This window comes from Vombatus ursinus, unplaced genomic scaffold (genome assembly GCF_900497805.2).
Source record: "Vombatus ursinus unplaced genomic scaffold, bare-nosed wombat genome assembly UNPS02014168.1, whole genome shotgun sequence".
Classification (NCBI taxonomy): Eukaryota; Metazoa; Chordata; class Mammalia; order Diprotodontia; family Vombatidae; genus Vombatus; species Vombatus ursinus.
In genome coordinates this window covers 3442111-3469258 of record NW_020953946.1, presented here as the reverse complement: position 1 = coordinate 3469258, position 27148 = coordinate 3442111, and the positions used below count along the sequence as shown (strand labels likewise).

General features: G+C 38.2%; 1 protein-coding gene across 5 annotated transcripts in view; it reads right to left on the bottom strand.

Annotated features, from left to right (window-relative positions):
• The window catches only part of CYFIP1 (cytoplasmic FMR1 interacting protein 1), a 178005-nt gene that overhangs the window by 91699 nt on the left and 59158 nt on the right, over window positions 1–27148 (bottom strand). For all 5 annotated transcript variants that reach the window (XM_027859446.1, XM_027859445.1, XM_027859444.1 and 2 more), the window contains 10 exons: window positions 26419–26520; window positions 24977–25158; window positions 17414–17510; window positions 17150–17278; window positions 13532–13636; window positions 13102–13193; window positions 10144–10261; window positions 8148–8270; window positions 3334–3459; window positions 970–1136 (listed from right to left, as the gene is read on the bottom strand). In XM_027859446.1, coding sequence (XP_027715247.1) covers window positions 970–1136; window positions 3334–3459; window positions 8148–8270; window positions 10144–10261; window positions 13102–13193; window positions 13532–13636; window positions 17150–17278; window positions 17414–17510; window positions 24977–25158; window positions 26419–26520 — 1241 coding nt within the window. The remainder of the gene's footprint in view (window positions 1–969; window positions 1137–3333; window positions 3460–8147; window positions 8271–10143; window positions 10262–13101; window positions 13194–13531; window positions 13637–17149; window positions 17279–17413; window positions 17511–24976; window positions 25159–26418; window positions 26521–27148) is intronic.

The following is a 27148-nucleotide window of genomic DNA, read 5'->3' as shown; positions in this document are numbered from 1 at the left end:
ACACACACACACACACACACACACACACACACACACACACACACACAGAGTAGGGTTTTAAAATACTGCTAAGACATCAAAGTCATTTATAATATAATTTGGTGAGTGCTATTAGGACTTCCACATTGGTCTCAATACAATGAAGAAGATAATTTTTTAAAGAAATGAAACACCACATTACATTACTAGAGCACTGGACCTGGTATCATGGATCTGGGTTTAATTCCTGGTTCTAATGCTCACTAGTCATATGATTTTGTGCAAGCCACTTTATGCCTCCAAGCCACAAAAGTTCATTACAGGAGAGGATTTTTAACAATTAGAGCTGCCCAGCAGTGAGATGAGATGAGTCATCCTGATAGGGAATGGGTTCCACTTCACTGGAGGTCTTCAAGCAGAGGCAGAATGACCTCTTGTCTCGTATGTTACAGCGGAGGGTTCTTTAGGTTATGGTTTAGAATTCTGTAATTCTGTCAATTACATGTAAGTGATGGCAGCATCACTGGGACAAGGGCAGGACCTCCCAATATTACTACTCTGGGAGGAATGCCACCCTTTCAAAGGGCAGACAACATCAGGAGTTCTTAGGTTACTTTGGGGTATTTTTCCATGTAATTTTAACCATGTGAGGAATTCCCCCTTATGAAAATTCTCTTTATTTACGCAAATGAGAAACTCTCCTGTAATTTTCAACCTGAGAGAGTGCTCTGGGGCACTGAGTGGTTAAATGATTTGCCCAAGATCACACAATTGGTATATATGTCTATGGCAGGACTTAAAACCAGCTCTTTCTGACTCAAGATTGGCCCTCTATCCAACACCCCACATTTCCTTTTCAGTGCATGTACTGAAAAAGAAAAACAAAACAAAACAACAAAAACAAAAACAAAACATGCACAACCTGTACAATAAAATAATTACAGAAATATTAGGGAGAGGGACAGGAAGGTAAGTTAAACAAATACCAACCTCTGAATGACATTCTTCTTCTTTTTGATGGCCTGTCTCAAAGGCTCCCTGAGTGTAACCTGGGAGAAGTCCTGAAGGGCTGCATAAATAGTATGACGAATGGCATGATTGAACACACTTTCCATCCTCCCCATCAGTACCTGTAAGCCTTTGATCATAGCAATCACCTGCAAAGAGGAAACACTATTTTAAACACGCACCTGGATCAAACCCAAGGATAGAAAGGAAAATAAGCACACGTGACCCTCAGTACACCACAAAACAGGAAATAACAGGCTTGGAAGCAGATAGGTAAAGTGCCAGGCAATCCCCTTCACAAACAGAAAACATTTCTCCATCTACTTTACTACCCATTTGCTCTACTATGATTCCTCCTGGCAGTGGACACCATGAAAGTATACCATGAAAACAAAACAGGACAGTCTGAATATTTCACCTCTAACTTGAAATGTACTAATAAGAGAAAAACAGAACCCTAGAACAAAACTCTTTGAAAAACAGCAATAAATCAATAAATAAACATTAATTAAGCCAGGCACTGTGCCAGGCATTGTGCTAAGAATACAAAAAAAGGCAAAAGACAGTCCCTGCCTTCAAGGAGCTTACCATCTAATGAGGGAGACAACATGCAAATAAATATAAACAAAGCAAGTTATATTCACAATAAATAGGAAATAATTAAAAAAAGGGAAGGCACTGGAATTAAAAAGAGCTGGAGAAGGCTTCCTGTAGAAAGTGGGACTTTAGTTTGGTCTTAAAGGAAGCCAGTTGGAGTGGAGAAGGGAGCACTCTGGGCACAAGGGACAGTGAGACAAGATGCCCAGAACCAAGAGATGGTGTGAGTTCATGGCATTGTTCACAGATCAGCCAGGAGGCCAGCGTCATTGAATCAAAGAGTATGTGTTGGGGTGTAAGAAGACTAGAAAGGTAGGAGGGGTGCCAAACAAAGCATTTCGTATTTGATCCTGGAAGCAACATAGGAATTTATTGAGTGAGCAGGTAACATGACTGGATCTGCACCTTAGGAGTTTAGAAATGCTTGCTCCTCAATGTCCTTTTTCACTCCAAGCTTTCAAATAGAAGGAAGACAGCAAATAGCAACACTAGTTTGGAAGAACACTTAAAAAAGAAGAAAAGACAATACTGGCATATTTTTTCATTTTGGCTTTGATATACCACCAGTGGTTGACACAAGATTTATTTATCAGTGAAGAACAGCAAAGCCATCTTGGTTCTCAGGTCAGAGACCTACCATGAGAACCCCCTTTCTTGTTTTAAAAGGGGAAAAATGTTGTGGGAAGGTGGGCACAAACAACTCAAGGCCAACACGACAGGGCCATTCCCTGTTTCACAAAAAGATGACCGGAGGCTTGAAAGCCAAGGATGAGCTCAAGGGAAATCAGCACTAAGGGCTAGACTTTGGGAACTGAGTTAAAGGAAGGGATAGAGGGCTGCTCGAGCACAAAATCCGTCTCGCTCTAGTGGCTTGGCAAAGAAATAAATGAGTGAAGAATTTTCTATGGCTAGCTCTGTGAGGGAGGGGAAGGATAATCCATTCTCAATAAAAGCTCCAAAGATTCTTTAAAAGGAAATATTATTGGCAAGTGACATCTACCCTCAACCACCAGAGTCTATAGGAAAAACATGGTTTAGCAAACCTACGCCATGCACTTCTTTGGAAAGTATCTCATTCTTTCAACTAGTATTTATTAAACACCAACTGTTTACAGAGTACTAGGTTGGCGCTGGGTAAGATACAAAAATTTTAATTTATTCCAGGCTCACCATCTTCATGAATGTTATAGTTTGGTAATAAGACGCAAACACATAATTACAATGCATAATATTACATGCTATATGAATTAGAGCAATGCTAAATGAGAAGGTGTTGGGGCATCAGAGGATGCTTCTAAAGAAGGTGACATTTGAACTGGACTGGAAAGGACCAACAGGAATTCAACTGGAGGAAGGGAATTCTCAAAATAGGAAACATTGTGAGTGAAGTCATTCAGGTAGGAGAACAAAGGGTTTATTATGGGCTCAGCTCATAGTCCAAGTATGACGCTAGGGGAAAAAATTCAGAAAGCAGGTCTAAAAACACTGAGATTCAACCTTAATATCAGTTTTCTTCACAGCCAGCACTAGTCACAATTTTGAGATGACTTCTCGGAACACAGAGAGCTCTCCATATGTAGAGATTAAGCCCCCTTAATTATTTTATCCTTGAAATGTCTAGCAGTCTTTCCATTGTGCCATGGAAGAAGGAAAGGAGACAATCTAATGCTGTCCCTTTTTTTTTTAAAGTAAAAAGAGAATGAAGAAAGAAAGCAAAATCCAAATTAGAAGGAAGTATAACCTTCTCACCTCCACCAGAGCAAACTTCTCCTCACTGGTGTAGTTATATCGAGTTGCTCTTTCATACTCCTCTGCATTGTCAGGGCAGTCCTTGTTGGAGTACTTGTCAGTGGGGTGCACAAGTTTCCATGAATACTGGTATTGATGAGAAAATTGGAAAAGAGAAAGAAAGAACAATGCATGAGGGACAATTCTCTATTGTATGAAATGCTTTTTTTTTAAATTCATTGCCAAATGCATATTTTTAGTTATTAAGTCATTTCCAAAGGTTTTATAAGGTCAACCACATCATGTGATTTTCAATTGCTATGACTCAATATATCTGCTGCAAACTATTTTCACATATAGCTCCTATTTCGTTGTCGCTCAGTTGTTTGAGTCAGTCTGCCTCTTCTGTGACTCCATTTGGGGTTTTCTTGGCAAAGATACTGGAACAGTTTGTCATCTCCTTCTCCAGCTTATTTTACAGATTAGGAAACTAAGGCAAATAGGGTTAGGTGACTTGCCCAGGGTCACACAACTACTAAGTGTCTGAAACCAGACATGAACTCAGGTCGCCTGACTCCAGGCCCAGTGCTCTATCCACTGATAGCGGATATCCACTCTAGCTGCCCTGAGATAAAGGTAAAATACGTTCTTTATGTTCTGAAAGGCAAGCCTATACAGAGACAAAGCACACACATGCACATGTATGGTACAGGGAGTCCATTTCTATGAAAATGCCAAAGATTTGCTCAATATGTGATGGATAATTCAAGATATATTCATACACATGTGTGTGTATGTATGTATAATCCATATCTACATATATATATGTATAATCTATATCTACCTATAATGTATATAGGCCTAAAAAAGAAGAATGAACAAAAAATCTTTTATTATGTGCTTACTTAAATGTGCCATACACTACGATAAGCTGTGATGATACAAATACCAAGAAGTAAGACATCCCCTCCCCTTGAGGAGCTTACATTCTAAAGAAGAAAGACAACATGTATAAGGGGATCGGTAAAGCTTCTTCATAACCTTTCCAAATAAGCACATGTTAGGGGCAGCTAGGTGGTGTAGTGGATAGAGCTCTGGCCTTGGAGTCAGTAGGACATGAGTTCAAATCCAGCCTCAGACACCTACTAGCTGTGTGACCCTGGGCAAGTCCCTTAACCCCAACTGCCTTAAAAAAAAAAAAAAAGGCTTGCCTCCCCCCACCCTGCCCAAAAACAAACAAAAATTTAAAAGAATACTTAAAAAAAAATAATAATAAATAAGCACACATTTTTTGGGGGGGATGAGGCAATGACTTGCTCAGGGTCACACAGCTAGTAAGTGTCAAGTGTGTGAGGCCGGATTTGAACTCAGGTCCTCCTGACTCCAAGGCCAGAGCTCTATCCACTGCGCCACCTAGCTGCCCCAATAAGCACACATTTTAATGAACAATTACAGTTAAACAGCTAATGGAACAATGTGCTCTGTAGACGGGTATCTGCCTTAAAAGCTCTAAAAAGGTGGTGGCTTTTGTGACTTACAAATCTTTAGATCTTTGTTACACATAAAATTAGAAATATCATTAGTGAGGTTAAACTACAATGCACTTGAATAGATATTATCCAACACAGAATTAAAAGTATGTGAATAAATTCACTGTGGAAAAATAACTGAAAGAAGTTTCCATGAAATGTTCATCTGTCAGTAATGGATCATGTTAAGGGCAATCACAGAGATATTTTGCTTTTCTTACATAATTTAAGAGAACTGTATTAAAATTACCCTTGGCCTTTAAAAAAAAAAAGCCTTATCTGTTTTCTGCTTATTGCTTTGTCACTATCTTATTTTTTTTTTTTCCATAAAATTATTTTGGAGAGAGCACTACAGTGTCTTTGACTTTATTCTGTCTGACTATATCAATGACTTGGATAAAGACAAAGATGGTGTGGTTCTCAAATTTTTGAATTTCAAAAAGCTGGATGAAAAAAAGATCTGGACAAATAGAACAATGTATTGAAGATAAGACAATCATATTTACTGCTATTAAATTTAAAATCCTGTACTTGATTTAAAAAAAAATCAACTAACTGCACACATACCAGAAAGGGAAAGGAGGTATGGCTGGATAATATTTGTGTGAAAGAGACCTGCAAGTTTTAGTGGGCTGCAAACTCGACATGTTTGAAAGAGCAGTCAAAAAGCTAGTGCATTTTTATGCTGTAATAACAGAAATATAGTGTCCACATTTCCACTTTTTAATAGAGACGAGGGAGCAAGAGAAAAGAATTGTACACATACCACCAGACCTAGCTGTTTTACTGTCCTGTCCTCCTAACCATCTTCCTATTACAAAGGAGGTAAAGGCATATCAGTAAGACTTCTTTACAAAGAAAAAAAAAACGCAGCATCCAGAACATGGGAGGTAATAATGCTGTAATGCCCATGCCCAGAGTACCATGTTCCATTCTGAGTAGTGAATTTTAGGAAGAACTTAAAAAAGGAACTTAAAACCATGTTATATAAAGGATAGGGGAGAGAAATATTTCAAAATGAAGGTAAAAACAAAAGCTATAAACATTTCAAGAGACAGATACAAAGAAAATCTAATTTCCATCTCTGTCATTTACTCAATGCCCTCTTTAAAAAAATTATCAACATGCTCCTAATCACCAGTGGTCTTTTTCAGTACTTGTCTTCCCAGCCTCTGCAGCATTTAATACTATTGACCTCCCCCTCCTTCTTTGGCTTAGAGACACTCCTGCTTAGACTCCTGTGTCTCCAACCATTTCTTCTTCACTGGATGGACCCTCATTTTTTTCTAAATTCCTTAGGAGGAAAGGGAAGTTTCCCCATTGATTTTTTTTCTTTTTTGTACTTTCTTTGACAATCTCATTCAATCTCTAGGCTTCATCTGTTCTCTTTATATAGATGATGCCCAAATCTCTTTTTTCTAGTCTCTCCTAAATTCCAGATCTACATCCACAAATACCTAGAGGATACCTTGACCCAAGTGTACAACCAGTACCTCAAACTCTACTTGTCCAAAGTCAAGCTTATTATCTTTCCCCAAAATTTCTTCCTCCTCATAAAATATTATTTCTGTCAGTAGCATCTTCATTCAATTCAATCAAATGAATATTTGTTAAGTACCGACTATACGGAAGGCACTAGACTGCCTCCAGTGTCCTGTGTTTGAATACTCTTTACTGTTTTTTTTTGTTTTTTTTTTCCATGAGCAATTGGGATTAAGTGACATGCCCAGAATCACACCGCTAATAAGTGTTATGTGTCTGAGGCTAGATTTGAACCCAGGTCCTCCTGACTTCAGGGCCAGCACTCTATCCAGGGCACCACCTAGCTGCCCCCACTCTTTACTGTTTTTCACTGTGCATATGCCATCAGTTACTAAGTCCTGCTATTGGTTCCACCATCACAATATTTCTGGATGCCGTCCCCTCTTCTGTATTCTTATTGAAACTATCATAGTAGATCCCCTTGTTATTACTTGTCTAGATAGTTGCAATAGCCTAGGAACAGGTCTTTCCATGTACATTTTTTTTACCCTTTAAACCATCCTCCATATCGGTGCTATTGTCTACTTTTCACATGCATAGATCTGGTCATGCTATTATCCTGCTCAAAAAACCTTCGATGGCTCCTACTGTCTAACAAGTAAGATCCGGCACATAAGTATCTTCACAATCTGGTACTAATATACCTCTTCATCTTTAGCTCACGTTATTTATTCACTATGTTCACTATGATCCACTATGATCCACTATGGATCATATGCCCCCATATACACTCCAGACTTTTTGCCTCCATTTCTTTGCTCGTGCCACATCAGAAAGCCTTTCTGGATTTCTGACCACACCCCTCCAAGTCGATCATGATTTTTCATATCTTGGCTTGCTTAACATTTTGTTTACAGGTCTCTTCTATGCTTAGAAATTATTTTGTACTGTAGTTATTTGAATATATGTCATATCCTTCTACTTGGATATCCTTCTACCTCTGTGTGCAAGGGTAGGGCTTTCTCTAAACTTTGTATCTCCTCTAGCAATTTGTACAGTGCCCTGAATATGCAAGAGCTTAAGGAAAGTTTACCATGCTGAGTAGGATAAGATGAGCTCTGAGGTTCCTTTCAACCCAAACATTCTAAGATGCTATATGAGAAACTAGGGGGCAGGTATGTGGCGAGTCAGGAGGTCCTGAGTTCAAATCCGGTCTCAGACACATAACACTCACTAGCTGTGTGACTCTGGGCAAGTCATTTAACCCCAATTTCCTCACCAAAAAAAAGAGGAAAGAGAGAAATTAGGGCAAAAAGTTCCCTCTAGCTGACAAAAATATATTACAAATATCTTTTAATGTAGCTAAGATAAAAAGAGAAGTATGAGGAGAAAAAGGTTCTAATTTGTAAAATAGTCCAGTTTACACCATTTATAAATAACATGGTATATTTTCCCACAAAAAAGGAACAAGATTGCCTAACTGCCTAATTCACTGAAAAGATGCTCGCCACTTAAAAACTTGTGTTTCATTTGTGAGAGACAAAAAAAAGACATTAAAGAGATCATTTTTAAAAAATTAAAATTAGTTCTCACTAATATGGCCAAATTAAAATACAATATGAAAACAAAAGGCTTTCTGGTTTCTTCCTCCCTCCTCTTCCCTACCTTGTTTATCATGTATTCAATTTATCCAAGGGTCAGAAATTGAGCACTTCTTCCCAGATTCAACTGAATTCATTTCAAATGACTGAATTCTTCTGCTCTTAAACCTTCTTCAAGTTTAAAAAAAAAAAAAAACAACTTTTTTGGATAGAAAGGACATACCACTTCCATGACATGCGCACTCCACTGGGACAGCAGCTGTAATCCTTGAAGAGACAGATCAAAGAGTTTGCGATACTCGCCATCTGTTTTCTGAGCTTCCTGTCGTCCAGATCCAGTCACTACCTGAAATACAGCAAATCAAAACCCAAGTGTTTAGAAGAAGAATGCGTACAGTGTGAAGTGCTAATTGATTTCTAAAAATAAAGAGATTTTTGGAGACTTCTCTGTTTGAAGCACTGACACATCTCTGAAGGCCTTGAATGTACACTGTCAGAATTCTGTGAATTAAATTCTGCACTCCCTGGTGACCAACAAGGAAAGATTCAGGGAAAATCGGAGCAGTAATCAGCGCGAGGCAACTCTGGATCTCTCCCAGGCAGGGATGATGGCCAAAGTGATGGCCACCTCATCCTGAGCCATCCTTGCCCCCTCCCCCAATTCAGCTACTCCCCAAATGATCCTATATAACCCTCCCCTTGCCCCAGGTGCCAAAATCGTTAGCTGCAGCTCTGCGTAAAATATGTGCTTTCTCAATGAAACATTTTAAAAAATCATACACACAGAAGAGAACAGAAGAAAGTTCAGAAGGGGATGGAGGCAAACAGAGTAGTTTTGATAAGCTGTCAAGTTAAATTTAATATGTGCTTTAAAAAACTGTACCTAACAAAAGTTAAGTTTCATAGATAATTTTCTTTTATGCATTACTTTACTAGAATGTTCACGTTGATGTTTGGTAAATTCATAACAAATAATAACAAAAAAGAAAAACTTTTAAATAAAATGTGCATGTATGTTATGGGTTCTTAAGTTAGAAAATGTAGCATAGACAGAGATGGGGGATTGTGGTACAGAAAACTGCAAATATCAGACAAGATCACTTGTCGATGGATTTTTATGTGATTGTTCTTTCTTTGTTACAAGGGAGAGTTCAGAATGTGTGTGTTTGTGTGTGTGTTTTGGGGTATGACTATAATGTTAAAAAAGAAAGCTATAAATTTTACAAATAAATCAATTAAACATACCACAAATTCATAAAGAATCTATTCCACGAATTCAAAATCAATCAAACACATATGACTGGAGCTGCAGCTAGACCAGGACCAAGACCCATGGGTGGTCACACATTATGATTAATGAACTCAGTAATGAATGAAAACACATTTATTTATTAAGTGTATACTATGTGCAAAACACTAGGGATGCAAATAAGACAATCTTTGTTTGAAGAACTTACATACTAATGAGGGAAAAAGTACAAATAAGTTTTAGGAGGCAAGTCAGATGGAAAAATCCTGTGGTTCTTAGGGTAAAATAGCAAAGCATCTAAAGCATCCCTAGATCACCTAACAGCACAGTCTACACAGCCAAGGAAGGATGCTACCTACCTTGCAAACCAATAAATTGTGTTTTGACAAATGTAGAGCCGGTTTGAGGCAGAATAGCAGGATGATAAGAGATGTGCTACACGCCCCAATTTGTCCTCCAGAGAAATGCAAGTTTACATTCAAGTAATACCTGCCAGCTTTATTAGTGAAAACTACTCAGAAACCGGTTCCTTGCAGAAGAATTACTGGGAAAAAGCTATGTACCATACCAGAGTATCAAGAAGAACGTTGGGTAGCACTTATAATCAATGATTCAACAGAAGGAGGCAAGAATGGATGTGTTTTTTTTTCCATTAGAGATTTTTCTTCTGTATGAGAGTGCTATCAACTATCTTTGAAGTTAAATGTGTCTCGAATTATTTTCCCCTTTTCTCAATCACCTCCTCCCAAGAAGTGCAATTTCTCTATGTGTTATTCTCACCTTACTTCGCAACACACTACAAATTACCACTTTGAGGTTTCTGAAACTTTTGTCTTGCATGTGAGATTAAAAACAGTATTCCAGACTCTAATTTGTAATTTTAGGCTTGCTCATTGTTTTTCCTGCAGATTAGTCCATTAGGTATGCAGTAGGTGTGAAGAAAGTCTAGTACATTTATCACGTCACCAACCTCATTATTGCTGTAGCGGGCCAGCTCTGAAATGAAGCGCATGTGGTCTTCCCTTATCTGGATCATTTGTTCACAGATGTTGTACTGGGGACTACTACTGGAAGACGTACATGTCCATCTATTTGAAGAGGGGGCAGAATTTTAGTTGCCTGAAGCAGAAACACGGCATCACCAAACTATCATGACTGAATTGAAACTCTTCCTCCAGATACTGCTGCCATATCTTTTCACATGAAACTTCCTCACAAGGCAATTAAAATCCCACCTTCTAAAGAAAGCCTTTGGGGCAGCTAGGTGGCACAGTGGAAAGAGCACCGGCCCTGAAGTCAGGAGGACCTGAGTTCAAATCTGGGCTTAGACACACGATATTTACTAGCTGCGTGACCCTAGGCAAGTCACTTAACCCCAATTGCCTGACCAAAAAACAAAACAAAAAAAATAAAGAAAATAAAGAAAGCCTTCCTCAGCCCCTCTGAACTCTAATGTCTTCCCTCTATTAATTATTTCCTATTTATCTTGTAAATAACTTGCTTTGTGTATATTTGTTTGCATGTTGTCTCACCCGTTAGACTGTAAGTTCCTTGAGGGCAGGAATTGTCTTTTGTCTCTTTTTGTATCCCCAGAACTTAGCACAGCAACTGGCATGTGGTAGGTACTTTAAACTAATGAAATGGTTTAGACCAGCATAATACCCATTAAACTGGCTGAGTTCGGGATTTCAGAGGCCCTTATCAGGATCCCTGTGGCTTACTGAACCATCTCTCAGCTGGACAACAACATTTCTTCATTTCTTAAAGGCACCATGTGTTGGAATAAGCTTAGCAGCCAAAATTACAGAAGCACAAAAATAAAATGAAGAGCGGCAGCCATCAGAAAAAAGGGTTCTGCCTGCTTTCGAACAATCCAGCTGTTTTTTAGAGGCAACTTGTTGGGAAAGTGAATGGAGGTCTGGGTCTGGAGTCAGGAAGACCTGGGTTCAAATCCAACCTCAGACATTTACTATGACCCTGGGCAAGTCACTTAATAACCTGTTTGCCTTAGCTTCCTCAATTGTAAAATGGGGATAGTAACAGCACCTACCTTGCAGGATTGTTGGGAGGATTAAATATTTATAATTTTATAAATGCTTATTCCTTTCCCTTTTCTCAAAGAATTTATTTTTGAAAAAGGGGTTTGTTTGGGTGTTAGTTGGTTAGCATCTGTTGTGCAAAAACAAGATATAAAAATTCATTTTTTCAAAGAGAGAAAAGGACCTCTGCATGGCAATTTATTTTCTTTTGCAATTGAAAAAGGCCACAGATCATGGAAATGCTCTAACCAATTACAATCAATGGAAGCCAAGATATCCTGCAAACCAAATCTGGCTGCCTACCTGAATACCTCACTCCTCTAATGTCACACAGTAATGAGATGTCCTACACAGAAAGATATTTCAGACAGCCCAGGTCCAAGCATTAATTAAAAAAAACAAAACTTTTTTTTTTCTACTGGGTCTCCCTATCTTGCCAACACTAGAAATGCAGTGGTCACTCAACAGCTTGATCCTACACTGATCAGCATGGGAACTCTGACCTCTATTTCCAACCTGCTCCTGCTGGACCCTCCTAAAGCAGCTGGTGGCAACTGCTTCTAGGGTGGGGCTCACCTCCCTGCTACTGGACTTAGCACACATTGGCTTAGTTCATTGCCACTCAGAACTCCAGAGCTCAAGCAATCCACCAGCTTTAGCCTCCCAGGCAACACCATTCTTTCATAAATGTCTTTCTCAATGCCAATATCAACAAAATATGAAATGAACTTGATACTTACTAGCTGTGTGACCCTGGGCAAGTCACTTAACCCCACTGCCTAGCAAAAATTAAAAAAAAAAAAAATGAAATGTAATACATACTTTCCTAACATTTTAAGGAAAATATTTTTTGGAGAGTATAGGGGGGAATCAGACTATGATCTCATCAGTATAAGGAACCCCTGGTGAAGAAAGTCCTTTTGGATGCAGATACACACCTTCTCTGTAACCTAGATTATTACTACCTTGGGACAATAAGAGTTTAAGTGATTTGCCCAGGGTCACACCTGTAGTATGTGCAGGATGGCGCTTGAAAGAAGGAAGGTGGCACGGTGAAAAAGAGCACTCAATGGCTTTGAATACAAAGGACCCAAGTCTAAATTCTGCCCCTCACTATCTCTGCAACCTTAAATAAGACACTTAGTCTTTCTGTGCTTCAATGTCCTTATCTGTAGAATCAGGGTATTGGAATTGTTACATTGACTAGGAGCTTATGAACCTAGGAGCCTATAAACTCATTCATTTATTCAATAAATATCTATTAAGCGCTTATTATGTGCAAGGCACTGTGTGAAGGGCTGGGAATACAAAAAGAGGCAAAAGTCAGTCACCCTCAAGGAACTTAGAAGCCAGCTCTCCTTTACCAGGCCACAGGTGCCTTATGCAAAGTACACCAATTTAACACTGCTTTTTCTTCATCACTCAGGGTTGTTAAAAATAACAATTATTATACTGAGAGCACAGTAATGCTCTCACATAGGTACTGAGCTCTGTAGGCTTATTTGCCCCTACACTCAATGGCCCTGAATTACTGCATTTTTAGAGCTAAAATGTGTCTTCCCTGGATGCTGGGCTTTCAGTTCTTACCACTATCAGTGTACCTGCCTCTACCTACATCTCTTTCTAATTTATTGCTTTTAACATCTTTTGGTGTCTAAGAAATCAGGTAACCAAACACATAGAAATGTGAGGTTACCGATTTAAGTCAACAAGCTGTGCAAAGTAAAGTACTTTTACTACAAAATAAAGTGGGCTTTGAGACCAGCTTCTCAGAGATCTGGTTCTGCTTACTTCTGTGTTCTCAGCTGGGTTCTAGAGGGCTGAAGGGGAAGCTAGGAGTAAGTAGGGCAACACAAATCTGGCAAATTAACAGTGCAAAAGGCTCCTACCGAGACTTGTTTTCCTCATAGTGGGCACTCGTCTTGATGTATCGTGCCAATTCAATCTGCATGTCTCCAAACAGTGGAACGACCTGAAGTTGCTACATTCAAAAGAAAAAAAAAAGTGTCAGCACCAATAGTCATTTACCAAATATATAGAGTCTCAAGAATATGCGCTCCCCCTGTGGAGAACACCAGTTCTTTACGGCCAGGTGTTGTTTCCTTTCACCTGGCTGATCACATAATGCTAAACAGAAGCAACGTAACAACTGGAAAAGAAAACATTCACATTCAACGTCAATAAATCAATCGGCAAGCATTTATTGTTTACTCTGTGCCAAGCACTGTGCTAAGGGATGCGGACACAGAGTCAAAAATAACATTCTTCAATGGTACTTATCCACATCATATAGTTTAAATGACTCTGAAATTAACTCACCTTAAAGAATTTGTCTATTTTAGTTAAATTTATTCTTTTCTTGGCATCTAATTTGTAGATATTACTGACACTTCCATCCATCAGGTACAGTCCAAATCCCATCACCTATAAAATAACAAAATGTTTCCATAAGACTTTAATCTATACATTTAATCACCCCAAACATCATGTCACACATATTATAACTGTTTAATTTTAGATCAAAATTTATTCGTCACACATAAAACATTTTTAATCAAGAATTATCATTCTGCTCTGAACACACAACATGCGCACTTTGCACTGCACATGCTATGATGCCACGAAACACCAATGAACACTGCTCAGCTGAGATTCAAGACTATTGTATGTTATGAATTGCAGTATTTTTACTGTACATACAAAATCATTAAATGAATTTTGGCTTGGGATTAGGGCAGAATTTCCAAGAAGTTCTGAAATGGCCCTAAACATACTTCTGCCATTTTGCACTATGTATTTATGCAAAGCGGCATTGTCAGCATTGGTGATTATAAAATCAAATTATCGATCAACTCTGAAAAACAAAGCAGATGCTCTACATCTTGCAGTATCAAATATTCTGCCAAGATTTAATTCTTTATGTAAAAATAAATAAGGACATCCATCTCATTAGTATGCAAATTTGCTTTCATCTTTAATAAATGTTAAAATTATAAGCCTACCAAAGAATTGCTCTAAAATAAATTTCTTTATGATTTATTTTTAAAAAAAAAATCATTCCTCTAAGCCCAGACACTTTCGTATGTGTGCTATTGTGTGCAACTGTCTTTTCTTATCTCCTAAGTCTCATCAAACATAATTGCTAAATGTTTTTGACATGGCTGGAACAATACAGAGCCTCTCAAACATGTTACAAGTAGTTCCTGAATTATCAAAGTATGATTCTTCAATTGTTCTGTGTCAATATAGGAATTTCAAAATTAGCATTCAAGACACAACTGAAGTCTAATGCTTTAGATTAGAGGTTATACACAGAGTGCAAGTAACAGGGACCATTCCACAGAAGCATCTGTTATTTCAAGGATGCTCTGCAAGCAGCATGACATACCACCCACCTTTACCAGGCATACAGCTCAAGTCAAAATTATGGGGAAAATGAAACAAAGTATGTTCCTGCTTTTGCTTCAGAATACTACAAGCCACAGGCAGCCCCCAATTTATGAATGGGTTGTGTTCCAAAAGTTCATTTGTCTGTCAGTTATTAGAAATCTGGAGTTCATCTTCCAATGGAAACAACTGTGGTTAGGTACTAGGTTAACCTATAAGATTCTATGCTATCCATAATCCAAACTATAGTAGGATTATAAAACCTCATCAGCCTCTACAACACTGCTTCTATGAAAAAAAAACAAACAAACAAGTATTTCAAGGTCCAAAAGGAGACAGCACGAGTTGCTTGCCTTCTCAATGAGGGTGGGTGGGGAGGGAGGAAGGGAGAAAATTTGGAACCCAAAGTTTTAAAAACAAATGTTAAAAATTGTTTTCACATACAACTGGGAAATAAGCTATACAGGCAATGGAGTATAGAAATCTATCCTGCCCTACAGGAAAATAGAAAAGGAAAGGGATAAGAGAAGGGAGGGGGAGATAGAAGGAAGGGACGATTAGGTGAAGGGGTATTCAGAATGCATGCTGTCTTGGGGTAGGGGGAGGGACAAGATGGGGAGAAAATTTGGAACTCAAAATCTTATGGAAGTGAATGTTGAAAACTAAAAATAAATGAATTAACAAAAGGAGATAGCAGGAATACATCCCCACCCCATGGAGAAATATTACACTTTCTCCAATTGGTCCAGCTCTTAAATGGGTGGAAATGAAAAGAGGAGGATTACTAACACGACATGGCTTCAATGAAACGGTTAGGGCTATGCAAGCAGCAGCTGGGAATAAATAACTTTCAGCTTAACAAAGGAGGAGAAGGAGCTATGGAATACGGGAAGGTGGAAAGATGGAGAAGGGTGGCAGATATATATGTCTTTTAAAAGCTAAGAGTTCTCTATGGCCAAAGAGCTATAAAAATGTGCATACCCTTTGACCCAGCAATATCACTTCTAGGACTGCATCCCAAAGAGATCATAAAAATGGGAAAAGGAACTACATGTACAAAAATATTTATAGCAGCTTTCTGTGGTGGCAAAGAATTGGAAATTGAGGGGATACCCATCAACTGAGGAATAGCTGAACAAGCTGTGGTATATGAATGTAATAGAATACTATTGTGCTATAAGAAATGATGAGTCAGCAGACTTCAGAAAAACCTGGAAAGACTTGTATGGACTGATGCTGAGTGAAGTGAGCAGAACCAGGAGAACATTGTACACAGTAACAGCCACGTTGTGCGATGACTAAATTTGATAGACTTAGCTCTTCTCAGCAACGCAAGGATCTAAGACATCACCAAAAGTCTCATGATGGAAAATGCTATCCACATCCAGAGAAAGAACTATGGAGTTGGAATACAGATGGAAGCATACTATTTGCTCTTTTTTTTCCTCTTTTCTGTTTTGCTTTGTTTCTTCTTTCTTGTGGTTCCTCCTACTGGTTGTAATTCTTCTTTACAACATGACTAATGTGAAAATATGTTTAATAGGAATGCATATGTAGAGTGTACATCAGATTGCATACCATCTTGGGGAGGGAGGTGGGGAGAGAGGGTGAGAAAATTTAAAACTCAAAAGCTTATGGAAGTGAATGTTGAAAACTCAAAATAAATTAATTAATTAAAAAAAAAAGCTAAGAGGTCTCAAGTCAAGAGAGTGTCTGTTCTGCTACTCTATTAAACAGAAACTAGAAACCAGCTAAATTTAAATTATCAATCAAACAAATGTTAATTAAGGACCTACTATGTACCAGGCACTGTACTAAGTACTGGAGATAAAGACAAATGCGAAATATCTCCTGTCCTTAAGGAACTTACATTCTAATGGGGAAGCAACAAGTTCACATAAAAGGACATGCAGAATACATACAAAACGGATACAAGGCAGTTCAGTCCACCACAAGACAAAAATATATACAATTAATATATTTCTTTGTCAACAGTCCAATTTAAGCAAAATGATATTTCAATTTAGGATTCTGTCTAAGACATGCACTGTGGAAATGCCAGACTTAGATTCAATAATAACCTGTGCCTCACACTCCCTGGCTGTGTGGCCCTGAGAAAGTCATTTATCCCTGATGTACTGCCATTTGAGACATTACCCCTTGGAATGACCCTAAAAGATTATTAACAAATGGAGTCTTACTCCACAAGCACTCTGACAAAACCTATTTTACAGAAATAAGCCATACTTTATCCTGCATGCCATCTGATCCATTCATCTCATCACTCAAAAGCACATTTTCTTCTAAAACAGAGTTATAATTACACTCCACTGCTTCCAATTTGCGCAATACACTAATCAGAAATTTGTCACGAACCTGTACTGTGCCTACTAGGTAGAGGGAGGAAAATGCCTTTATAAGCTCATAAATGAACACAAGAAGAAAGAAAGGCATTTGTCAAAATGACTCCTGCTTTGTGATCTGATGAGAACACACACTGTTCCCTCACTACTGTCTAAGGCTAGCAGCAATTGCTCCCACGCAACTTACTTTGAGAAGCATGTGTTTCTCACTGGGTGTCAAGTACATTTTATTCTCATAGTAGTCCACGCACAAATTTACAATGTCTGCAAGGAGCTCTTCATAACCAGCAATCACCTCGAGCTGTTGCTGTAGAGACTGGAATACAAAAAAATGAGAACGTTTTCGCCCACTGATTCCGCCCACCAGCCAACCCATCCACCATAAATTGCCATGGCATCTGTGCACGCAGATGTAATTGTGCTTGACTCAACAGTGATGGTGGAAGCTTACTTGAGTAATCTTATTGTGGTTTGCCAAGAACATGGAGAGGTTCTGGGACTCTTGGATGGACTGCGGGTCGGCCATTTTACGCAAAAACTGAGCAGCTCTTTGAAAGAAAAAAAAAAAAGAGGGAGTTATTTCCAAGAAGACAATACAATTCCATCTGAATATTTTAAAATGAGATATGTATAAGTTAAAGGGAGATGATAATTTAATCACAACAGTTATCTATGGAAAATTGGATTTACAGACATATACCATTCAAGTTCACTTAAGCTTCTACTCTCCTAAGCAATCTATTCTCCGAAATCAAAGATTCTTAGAGTTCATGAACTAATTTTTCAAAAAATTAGCTTTGATGATTGCATTTCAATAGAATTGGTTTCCTTTTTAACTCTGTATTTTGCTTTATGCATGTAAGAATAATTTTTCTTTTCCTTTCTTTTCCTTTCCTTTTTTTTTTTTTTTTTTTTTGCTGTCTGGTGAGGCAATTGAGGTTAAGTGACTTGCCCAGGGTCACCCAGCTAGTAAGTGTTAAGTGTCTGAGGCTGGATTTGAACTCAGGTTGTCCTGACTCCAAGGCCAAAGCTCTATTCACTTCACCAACTAGCCGCCCCTAAAAATAATATTCTGAGAAAAGGTCCACAGATTTCACCAGACTGCCAAAGGGATCCATGAGGACAAAAAGGCTTATGAACCCCTTTCCAAAACTAAGGATGATTCTCTCCCAGGCTCATTCAGTGAGATGCTGTATTTCCTTTGTCTATAATTCACAGAATTTAGAAAGAGAAGGAACGTTTTAGGTGATCTAGATCTACCACCTCCTCTTTATATATGAGGAACCAGAGAGGTCACGGTATTTGCCCAGGAGCACAGAGACAACAAGCAGGCAAGTGAGATTCCAATTGAGCCCTCTGACTACAAATCCAGCGCTCTTCCCACTATACCAAACTGCCATCTATTAGAGTTCTACCTGGCTTATACTTCAATGTTCTAATAACAATTCACCCATTAATGTTGTTGACCTTTCATCTTGTCCTCCATCATCACAGGCAAATCCTATCCATATAGAACCAAGGTGGCTGGCTAGCTTAAATGGATCTCTACCCAACTGAAAACCTTCATGGACTAACTAACAGAAATGACATGGCAAGAAATCCCTCTTCTCCCCATTTCAAATCTGCTTTATTTCTTGTCTCCTACACAAAAGTTCGACTCTGATGCCAACAGACTGTAAGCTCCTTGAGGGCAGATGCTGTTTAGTTGTTTCCTCTGCATCCCTAGGCATAAGCACAGTGCCTGGCACATAGTCAATGCTCAATAAATTCCTACTGATTCTTTGATTTGAGATAATCCTGGGTTCTCAAAGGCTATCCCAGTGGAGAGCAGGCTTTGCAAAGTCCTATCAAGCTGGAAAAGGACAGAACATGAGTCCAGTGTTTAGATGTCTAACTTTCAGGGACCTGCCTAGCTCAGTGTGGAGAGGTTCATTACCCGAAGACTGTCTACAAGGTGAATTTTCCTCAACCAACAGCAACCCATGAACTGTCTAGTAAGACAGGGAAGAAAATACCCAACACAGTAAAAGTGGTAATGTTGTTCAGTCATGATCTACTCTTTGTGATCCTATTTGGGGTTTTCTTGGCAAAGATACTGGAGTGGTTTGCCAGCTCATTTTACAGATGAGGAACTGAGGCAAACAGGGTTAAGTGACTTGCCCAGGGTCACACAGCTAGTAAGTGTCTGAGGCTAGATTTGAGCTCAGAAAGATGAGTCTTCCTAACTCCAGGCCCAGCACTCTATACACTGAACCACCTAGCTCCCCAATGAAAGTGCACCCTTCTCAAAGAAATGTTTCTTGTTTATAGGTTATTTCTTACCATTTTCTCCGTATGATTCTTCTATGTATACAGTAACCTCTCTCTACTCCCCCAAGTATGATTATATAAAAATGGAACTATAGCTAACAGAAAACATATCCTGGTAGTCCCCAAGCTTTTAAAGTAGATACCTACTTTTCACTTCACCAAGGAGTAGAAGAGATTTACATCAAAGTCAGAGTTAGGTGGTATATGTGGGTGTCCAAAAAGTACAGGGAAAGGACCATGACAATATGTTGTAGTAGAAAGTCTGTTGGACTTGGAATCAGGAAGACTGTATGTTTAAACTCTATTTCTACCATTTACTAGCTGGGTGACCCTGGATGAGTTTTTTTGATGCTCAATTTCCTCATCTACTGTTTTTTTGTGAGAATCAAATGAGATAATGCATGTAAAGTGATCCATAAACGTCAGCTATTATTATTCCAATGAATCAAAGATCTCAGTGATACAAGCCTTCCCCTAACAGATATGTTTTACAACATTTATGCCTGCCTATCTTTTGTGGTTCTCCAGTATCAGTTCACCAACACGCTGGGGGCCTCATTTGCATTCCCTTGCCATCAATAAGATACCACTTGAACACACGTTTTCCACTAGTTAGCCCTCATCATATCTTGAGATATGAGACTACCTTTTTTGATTTATATATTTCTTTGATAACATCCTTTAAACTCTTCTGCTGAGTATGTACTAGTTCAGAGTATCTTAAAAAAATCTTTTTATGAAGCAGTTAGGTGGCACAGTGGATAGAGTACCAGCCCTGGAATTAGAAGGACCTGAGTTCAAATCCGGCCTCATACACATAACACTTACTGGCTGTGTGACCCTGGGCAACTCACTTAACCTCTTTGCCTAGAAAAAACAAAAACAAAAAAACGAAAAAACAAACAAACAAACAACTTTTTATGGCCACTATATACTTCCTCATTACCCCTCTGGGTCATCCTCAACCTCAATTCTTCAGATGCTATAGGTTCCTCAACTTTCAGTCATACAACAATCACCATAAGAACACCTGCGTTTGAAAAAAGGGTAGGGGGGGCCCTAGTCTCAAGGAGAAATTTGAACTCATTAAAAAAAACTATTGTGATTTCCCAGAGAAAATCCAATCCACTGTCCATTTACAGTGTCTTTCTAAGCTATATACTGGCTGATAGATAGCTATAGGCCTGTCCATCCACCTGCACGTTATCATCTGGACAATAAGCATCTAAAAAGTCCACTTAATTTGTTCTAAGTGGGTCAAACTCTACTTAACAATTAGGGATCTCATTTTGGAGGCTTTGCAATGTTCCACAGCTTGATGCAATCCAGCACAATGTCAACTGTCTATTACAGTTATTAGGAACCTTGGGAGAATCTTACCTTCTATGGGCAATTTCTCTCACTGAAATCAGCTACATAACAATAGCGAATGTCCTTGGCAAGAATATGTCTGCCAGTCTTGTGACCTGCGTGATATTAATAACCAGAGACTTGTTCAATGAACAAGGCTGTCACTGTTGTCATAGCATTCAAGGACTCTTGTATAATTTTGATACATAAACAGGAGCCACCTTGTTGGAGAAGAGCCTGTGGGGTTTTTGTATATACCAAACAATGTTTTGAAAGAAGTCAACCAATAATAATAAGCACAGGGGGCTCTGGTGTTCCCTACATCTTTCTGACAACTGACACAATTAGCAGTCAATTGTGATGGGAAAGATGGGGTCTACTGTCTGGTAAAGACAAATAACTCTGGAAGGAGTTAGGAAATCCTCATCAGTGTAATCAACTGTGATTCCAGAGGACTAATGGTGAAATACATTATCCACCTCCAGATAGAGAGGCGAAGGACTGAAGATGCAGAATTAGGCATATTTTTATTGGACGTGGATAATGAGGAAATTTGTTTTGCTCGGCTATAGATGTTTCTAACATTGGTTTTATTTTTCTTTTGCTCTCAATGGTGGTAGTAGATGGGTGGGTGAAGGGGTGGGGTGAGTAGGAGAAAAGGCAGATTTTTGATAATTTCAAAAATAATAAAATATAATATATAAAAAATATGTTGGACACTGTACTTTCATTTGTGAAAGCCTGCCTATTCCCTTCTAAGTCATCAAGGATATATGCTCAATGAGTGTGTAGATTACTTACATAAACCTTTTCTATAAATAGGAAAATAAGCATATAGGTAGGTAGATACTGATGTTACTGAATTGCCTCAAGGGCATAAAAATAAAGTCTAAAATCTTTTTAAAGACCTTGGCTACTTTCTCCTCCTTCAGATACTCTTGCAATCAATGCCTCAACAAGTTAAAAATTGGGTTGCCTCCTCTGTATACATAAGGTCTAGCCCACATGCCTTTCTATCTCTGCCTCCTCTTATGCCATTTCCACTTCCTCAGGAGAAACACATCTAGGACTCTGGCTCCACTGCCCTTAATAATGAAAAGAATCTGCTGTAAAATTTAACACGTTTGAGGGATCTTTTCCACTTTTTTTTTGCGTGTTTGCTGTTCAGCCTTTTAAATGCCTTTGGAATGATGTTCCCCAACTGGATCCCTTGGCAAGTTTTCCTTTTCTTGTTTTAATTTGTACTGCTCCATTCTTTCTTATGGGGCAATACAGCTTATCATCTTCCACCATCCTTCTCCATAAACTGAGTTCTTAGACTGTCTAAACTAGCACTGCCTTTAGTAACTACATCTCACTGCTTTGCAAACAAGTCAAGTGTTTGCTGACTGAAGCAGTTTTTATTCTCTCTAAGTCTCCTCATTATGATAATTGACTTACATCAATTAAACTTCTATGCAAAATTATACTTTTCACTCCACACCTGTTTTCTCAGTGTTAGTGCCATAAGCTTGTTTCGATGAGACTGGAGTTGTTTTAATTAGACACTGTAACTTTTTTTCATTTTTACTGGTTCTTTTAATTTTCTGGTCAGCAGTGTGACTACCCTCAGATAATTGCTTTAACAATACCCCCAACATCAGTAGCAAGTCATTTCCTGTCCGTTAAAATGTAATGTATCTCAGTTTTCTATGATGTTATTTAGTACTCAACATATCTAGTGCCTCATGATTATTTTATTGAAGATAATAACTTGAAAGTCTCCAATGTATTCTCTCTTTAGTTTCTTAATCCTTACCACTAAACTATTTTCGAACATTTTTTGCCATTTTTGCCTATGCCTATCTTTGAATTGAAGTCAGTGAGCTATCAAAGTAGAGAAGTTGATTTAAAGTGGAACATCTTGTGAGTTCTTCTATCTCTTTGGCACATGTTAGCGTGTAAGCTACAATTATTTTCATAGTATTCTTCTCGCAAATTATAATTACAAGTACATCACACATGATAACCAAACAGCCCAAGAAATTATGTTTCTCATTGTATTTGGACACATGATAAAACCAACTCTGCTAACTCCTTTATTTGCTTCTCCAAAGTGAGTTCTGGGAGCCACCCTTTCATTTATGTCTAACTTCCTTTTGCGTGCTAGCTTTGTTTATACGGATAATTTCAAGTTTAAAACGATCCAGTTTCTAGTATATCCACCTAGTCCCTGGACAAGGATCTCACATTGATAGTACCACTACCAACAAAGTTAATATTTACATACTATCTATAAATCATATGAATCTAAGCAGTCCCAGCTTTAGGCACTGCAAGAGAAGTGGGCCACAGGGTGGACAGAGGTCATTTTATATTTATTTTTCTTTGTTTCATGGGTTGCTGTGATGATAATGATCGTGATTATGAGGATAATAATTACATCAGAGGTGATGACAGTGATGATGGTTTCCCACAGAAACATCCATAACTCTCAGGAACAGGAGTATTATAATAGCTGCCAACAATATGATGATGCTCTGGGGCACATTTTAAACTCAACTCGTTAGGGAGCCACAGGTTTTAAAAATTGAGAGGAATCTTAAAAGATCACCTGTTCAACTTCATCCCTCTATTTTATAGACGAAAATACTGAAGCTGAGAGGAGAAGGAGGGAATGGAATAAATATGTATATAGTACCTACTATGTGCCAGGCACTATGCTAAGTGCTTTTACAAATATTATCTAATTCAATCCTCACAATAACCCTGCAAGGTGGGTGCTACTGTTATTCCATTTTACAGATGGGGAAACTGAGGCAAAGTGAGGCGACATGACTGCCCCAAGGTCATAAGTAATAAGTATATCTTGAAGCTAGATTTGAACTTTCCTGACTCCAGGCCCAGTGCTCTATCCACTGCACCACCAGCTGCCTCTAAGAAGAGAAATAAAGTAACTTCACAAAAGCCAAGATTAAAAACCCATTCCAATGGTTTTTATACAAAACCATGGTGCATATAGTAGGCATTTCACCAAAGCTTACAAAAAAAATATTAAATTTACACAGTATACTGTCATGAGAGTTACACTGCTTGGAAGACTACAGAAATGGATTAAAAGAACTTCAAGTATTTCTCCAACCCCAAAAGACTCTGAATTTTGTAGACTCCTTTTAAAGTAACATATTCATGTCACATGGCCTAAATCTACAGGTATAACAAGGACATCTCTAACATCACGGTCCATGAGATCATAGGTTCATTCCTAAGTATATAAAATGCCTCATTTATACTTTATACTTCCAGCTACTCTAACAGCATGTGCATGAGAGAGAAAACAAATGCTTACAAAAGTCTGAAAGACAACTGCAGATATTACAGTATATGCAGTCATATTTAAAACCCGACACTCCTGTTTCATCTTCATAACCATTGTTTTGCTGAATATAGATAGATTACAAAACTTCTTTTAAAAAAAAGGTAATCAGCTAACTAGGATAGTGAACATATTACTTGAGAACAAATATGTATTCACATCTATAAGGCCTTGAGAGTTTATGGGTACCCCAGGCAATATATATACATGACACATTTTCTTTATTTTTTTTTTAATTCAATTTTATTTTTAGTTCAGAATTCTCTCCCTCACTCTTCCCCCTACATTATACATTTTCATACTATCTTGTTAGCAAATACTACAAAGGATCCTTAATTCCTAAAATTTTTAGCCTGTGTGCATCCCCTGAGATATGGCGGTCAACTGTCAGAAACGGGAAAAACAGCTATTTCCAAGGTTAGAGATTCTGAAGGACATAGATAACTACTGTTAATCACCCTTCTAAAGAAGCAGTCTTTGAATGCTCAATCCAACCTATTGCAGAACGGAACATTGCCTATCTTTCTTCAAATTATATACTGCTTATGATTTCTTAATTAGACAGTTCATCTTGGGCAGGACATGTCTTATATCTCCCTATGAATTTCATGCCTGCATGCATATGAGTAATAAATATTTATTGATGATGACAACATCCAAAGCTTGACTTGGAAAGGAATGTATGTGTGATATACAGAAAAAGAGAGACAAAAAGAGAGAGAGAAAGAGAGAGAGAGAGAGAGAGAGAGAGAGAGAGAGAGAGAGAGAGAGAGAGAGAGAGAGAGAGAGAGAGAGAAAGAGAGAGAGAGAGAGAGAGAGAGAAAATGTGTGATGCACATATGACTTGGCAGTTGTATTTACCAAGACATAGAGGAACCTCAGCCCTAATGACTGTCGTGACAGAACAATGGCTTCTACCATGCTGTAGGAAATCTGTACTGTGACGCGGTCCCATGACCACAGGTACACTTTACATTGGTTTCTGTCATTGGAGCTCACCGTTTATATGCAGAGTGATCATTCTTCACACTGCATTTCATATTTTTCAATTCATCCAGCACAGCAAACATATTGATGAACTTGCCCAGGGTGATTAAATATGCTTCAGATACAAAGTCCTTCCTCCTCTCTGCATGGCACAACCGTCTCACCTCTCCACAGAAACGTTCAATAGCATTTCTCTGAAGAGAGATAGTAAAGAGGAGGAAAATGCCAAGTCAATGAGAAAATGGTTTTTGCATTATCAATTTGAAAAGCATTTATTCAGGCTCACAATCAATTAACAAGCATTTATTAAGTACTTACAATGTGCTAGGCACTAGGTTAAGTGCTGGAAATACAAAGACATAAATGAAACAGTCCCTGACCTTAGAGAGCTTACATTCCACTGAGGAAGAAAAAATGAACACATACATACACACACGATAGATAATAAACATAAGATAATTTTGGAGGAAATGGCATTAAAACTGGGATATCAGGAAACCCTTGATGTAAAAGGTGGTGTTGAGTAGAGTTTTAAAGGAAAACTAAGGCTTCCAAGAGGTAGAGGTGAGGATGGAATGCAGACATTACTGAGGAATAGTGGATGTTACTGAGGAATACTAGTGCCAAGATTACAAACTTTGGAATCTGGAAGAACGATGGTGCCTTCAACAGAAACAGCAAAAATTGGAAGATTTGAAAGAAAAAACAAGTAAGTTCTGTTTAGGACATGTTGGATTTGATATGTCTCCAGGTCATTCAGTTTGAAATGTCCAATAAGCAGCTGGAGACATGGAATTGAAGCTCAGGGGAAAGGTTACGGTTGAATATATATATAACCTGTAAGTCATCTGCACATAACCTACAAGAATGACTTTTTATATGTACTAAGTCATAAAAAAAAAAAGTCATAACCTTATAGCCATTTAAAAAATTTCTGCCTTTCACAGATAAAGCCCAATGATAAAAAACCCCTCAGGCAACGCATAGTATCTAAAACACATGATCAAGATTGATCCCTTCTAGATGAAAGATTTCCACTTAAAAAACAGAAAAGGGTTTTTAATTGCTCTACCTGAAAAAAAAGGCAAGATATCTGCATTTTGCACCATTAGGAACTGTATGAAAGGCAATGAGAAGCTTCCAAATGAAGAAGCAGGAAGTAGGACTTGGCATGCACAGAGTGACCTATTCTGAAGAAGCAAAAATATTCAAGTGTCTAATATGTATATATGTGTATATATACACACACACACACACACACATATATTATATATGTTAGCTTCCTCATTTTCCTGAAGCCCTATTTAGAACTGAAGTCCCCTGTGACTAATATTTTCAACAGCCAAACATCTCATGCATCTTAAATTCGGATCTAGTAATGATCAACAGGAATTGTAGGCTTGCCAGCATTTCCACATACACTTAATTACCCTGGCTTATTTTTCTGTATTTACCTGAAAATACATAAAATTCATCAGTTTGGTGACTTCTGGTTCCAGCACCTCCACAGTCTTCTCATAAATCTCCACTCTGTTCGGTTGTTCGTTGCATTTGACCTGCATTTGAAGAAAAATAAAGCCACATATGGCATCAAGAATAAGAAAGTTGGGGCAGCTAGGTGGCACAGTGGATAGAGCACCAGCCCTGAAGTCGGGGGACCCGAGTTCAAATCCAGCCTCAGACCAAATACTTGACACTTACTAGCTGTGTGACCCTGGGCAAGTCATTTAACCCCAACTGCTTAAAAAAAAATTAAATTAAAAAAAAAAAAGAATAAGAGTTATTCTTTTCACAAGCACTACTCCCTGGCAGAAGTCTGGTAAGTAGAACACTTTTTTTTAAAAAATAGTATTTTATTTTTTTCCCCAATTACATATAAAAATAATTTTTAACATTTTTTAAAATTTTAGGTCCAAATTCTCTCCCTCCCTCCCACTTCTCCCTCAAATGGTAAGCAATCTGATACAGGTTCTACATGTGCAATCATATAAACATTATTTCCATATTAGTTATTTTGTGGAAGAAAATAAAAAAAATAAAAAATAAAATAAGAAACAAAGTGAAATGCTTTAGTCTGCATTCAAATTCCATCAGTTCTTTCTCTGGAGATGGATAACATTTTTCATCATCATGAGTCCTTTGGGACTGTCTTGCTAACAGAGACTGCCCCTGCCCTCAAAAGAT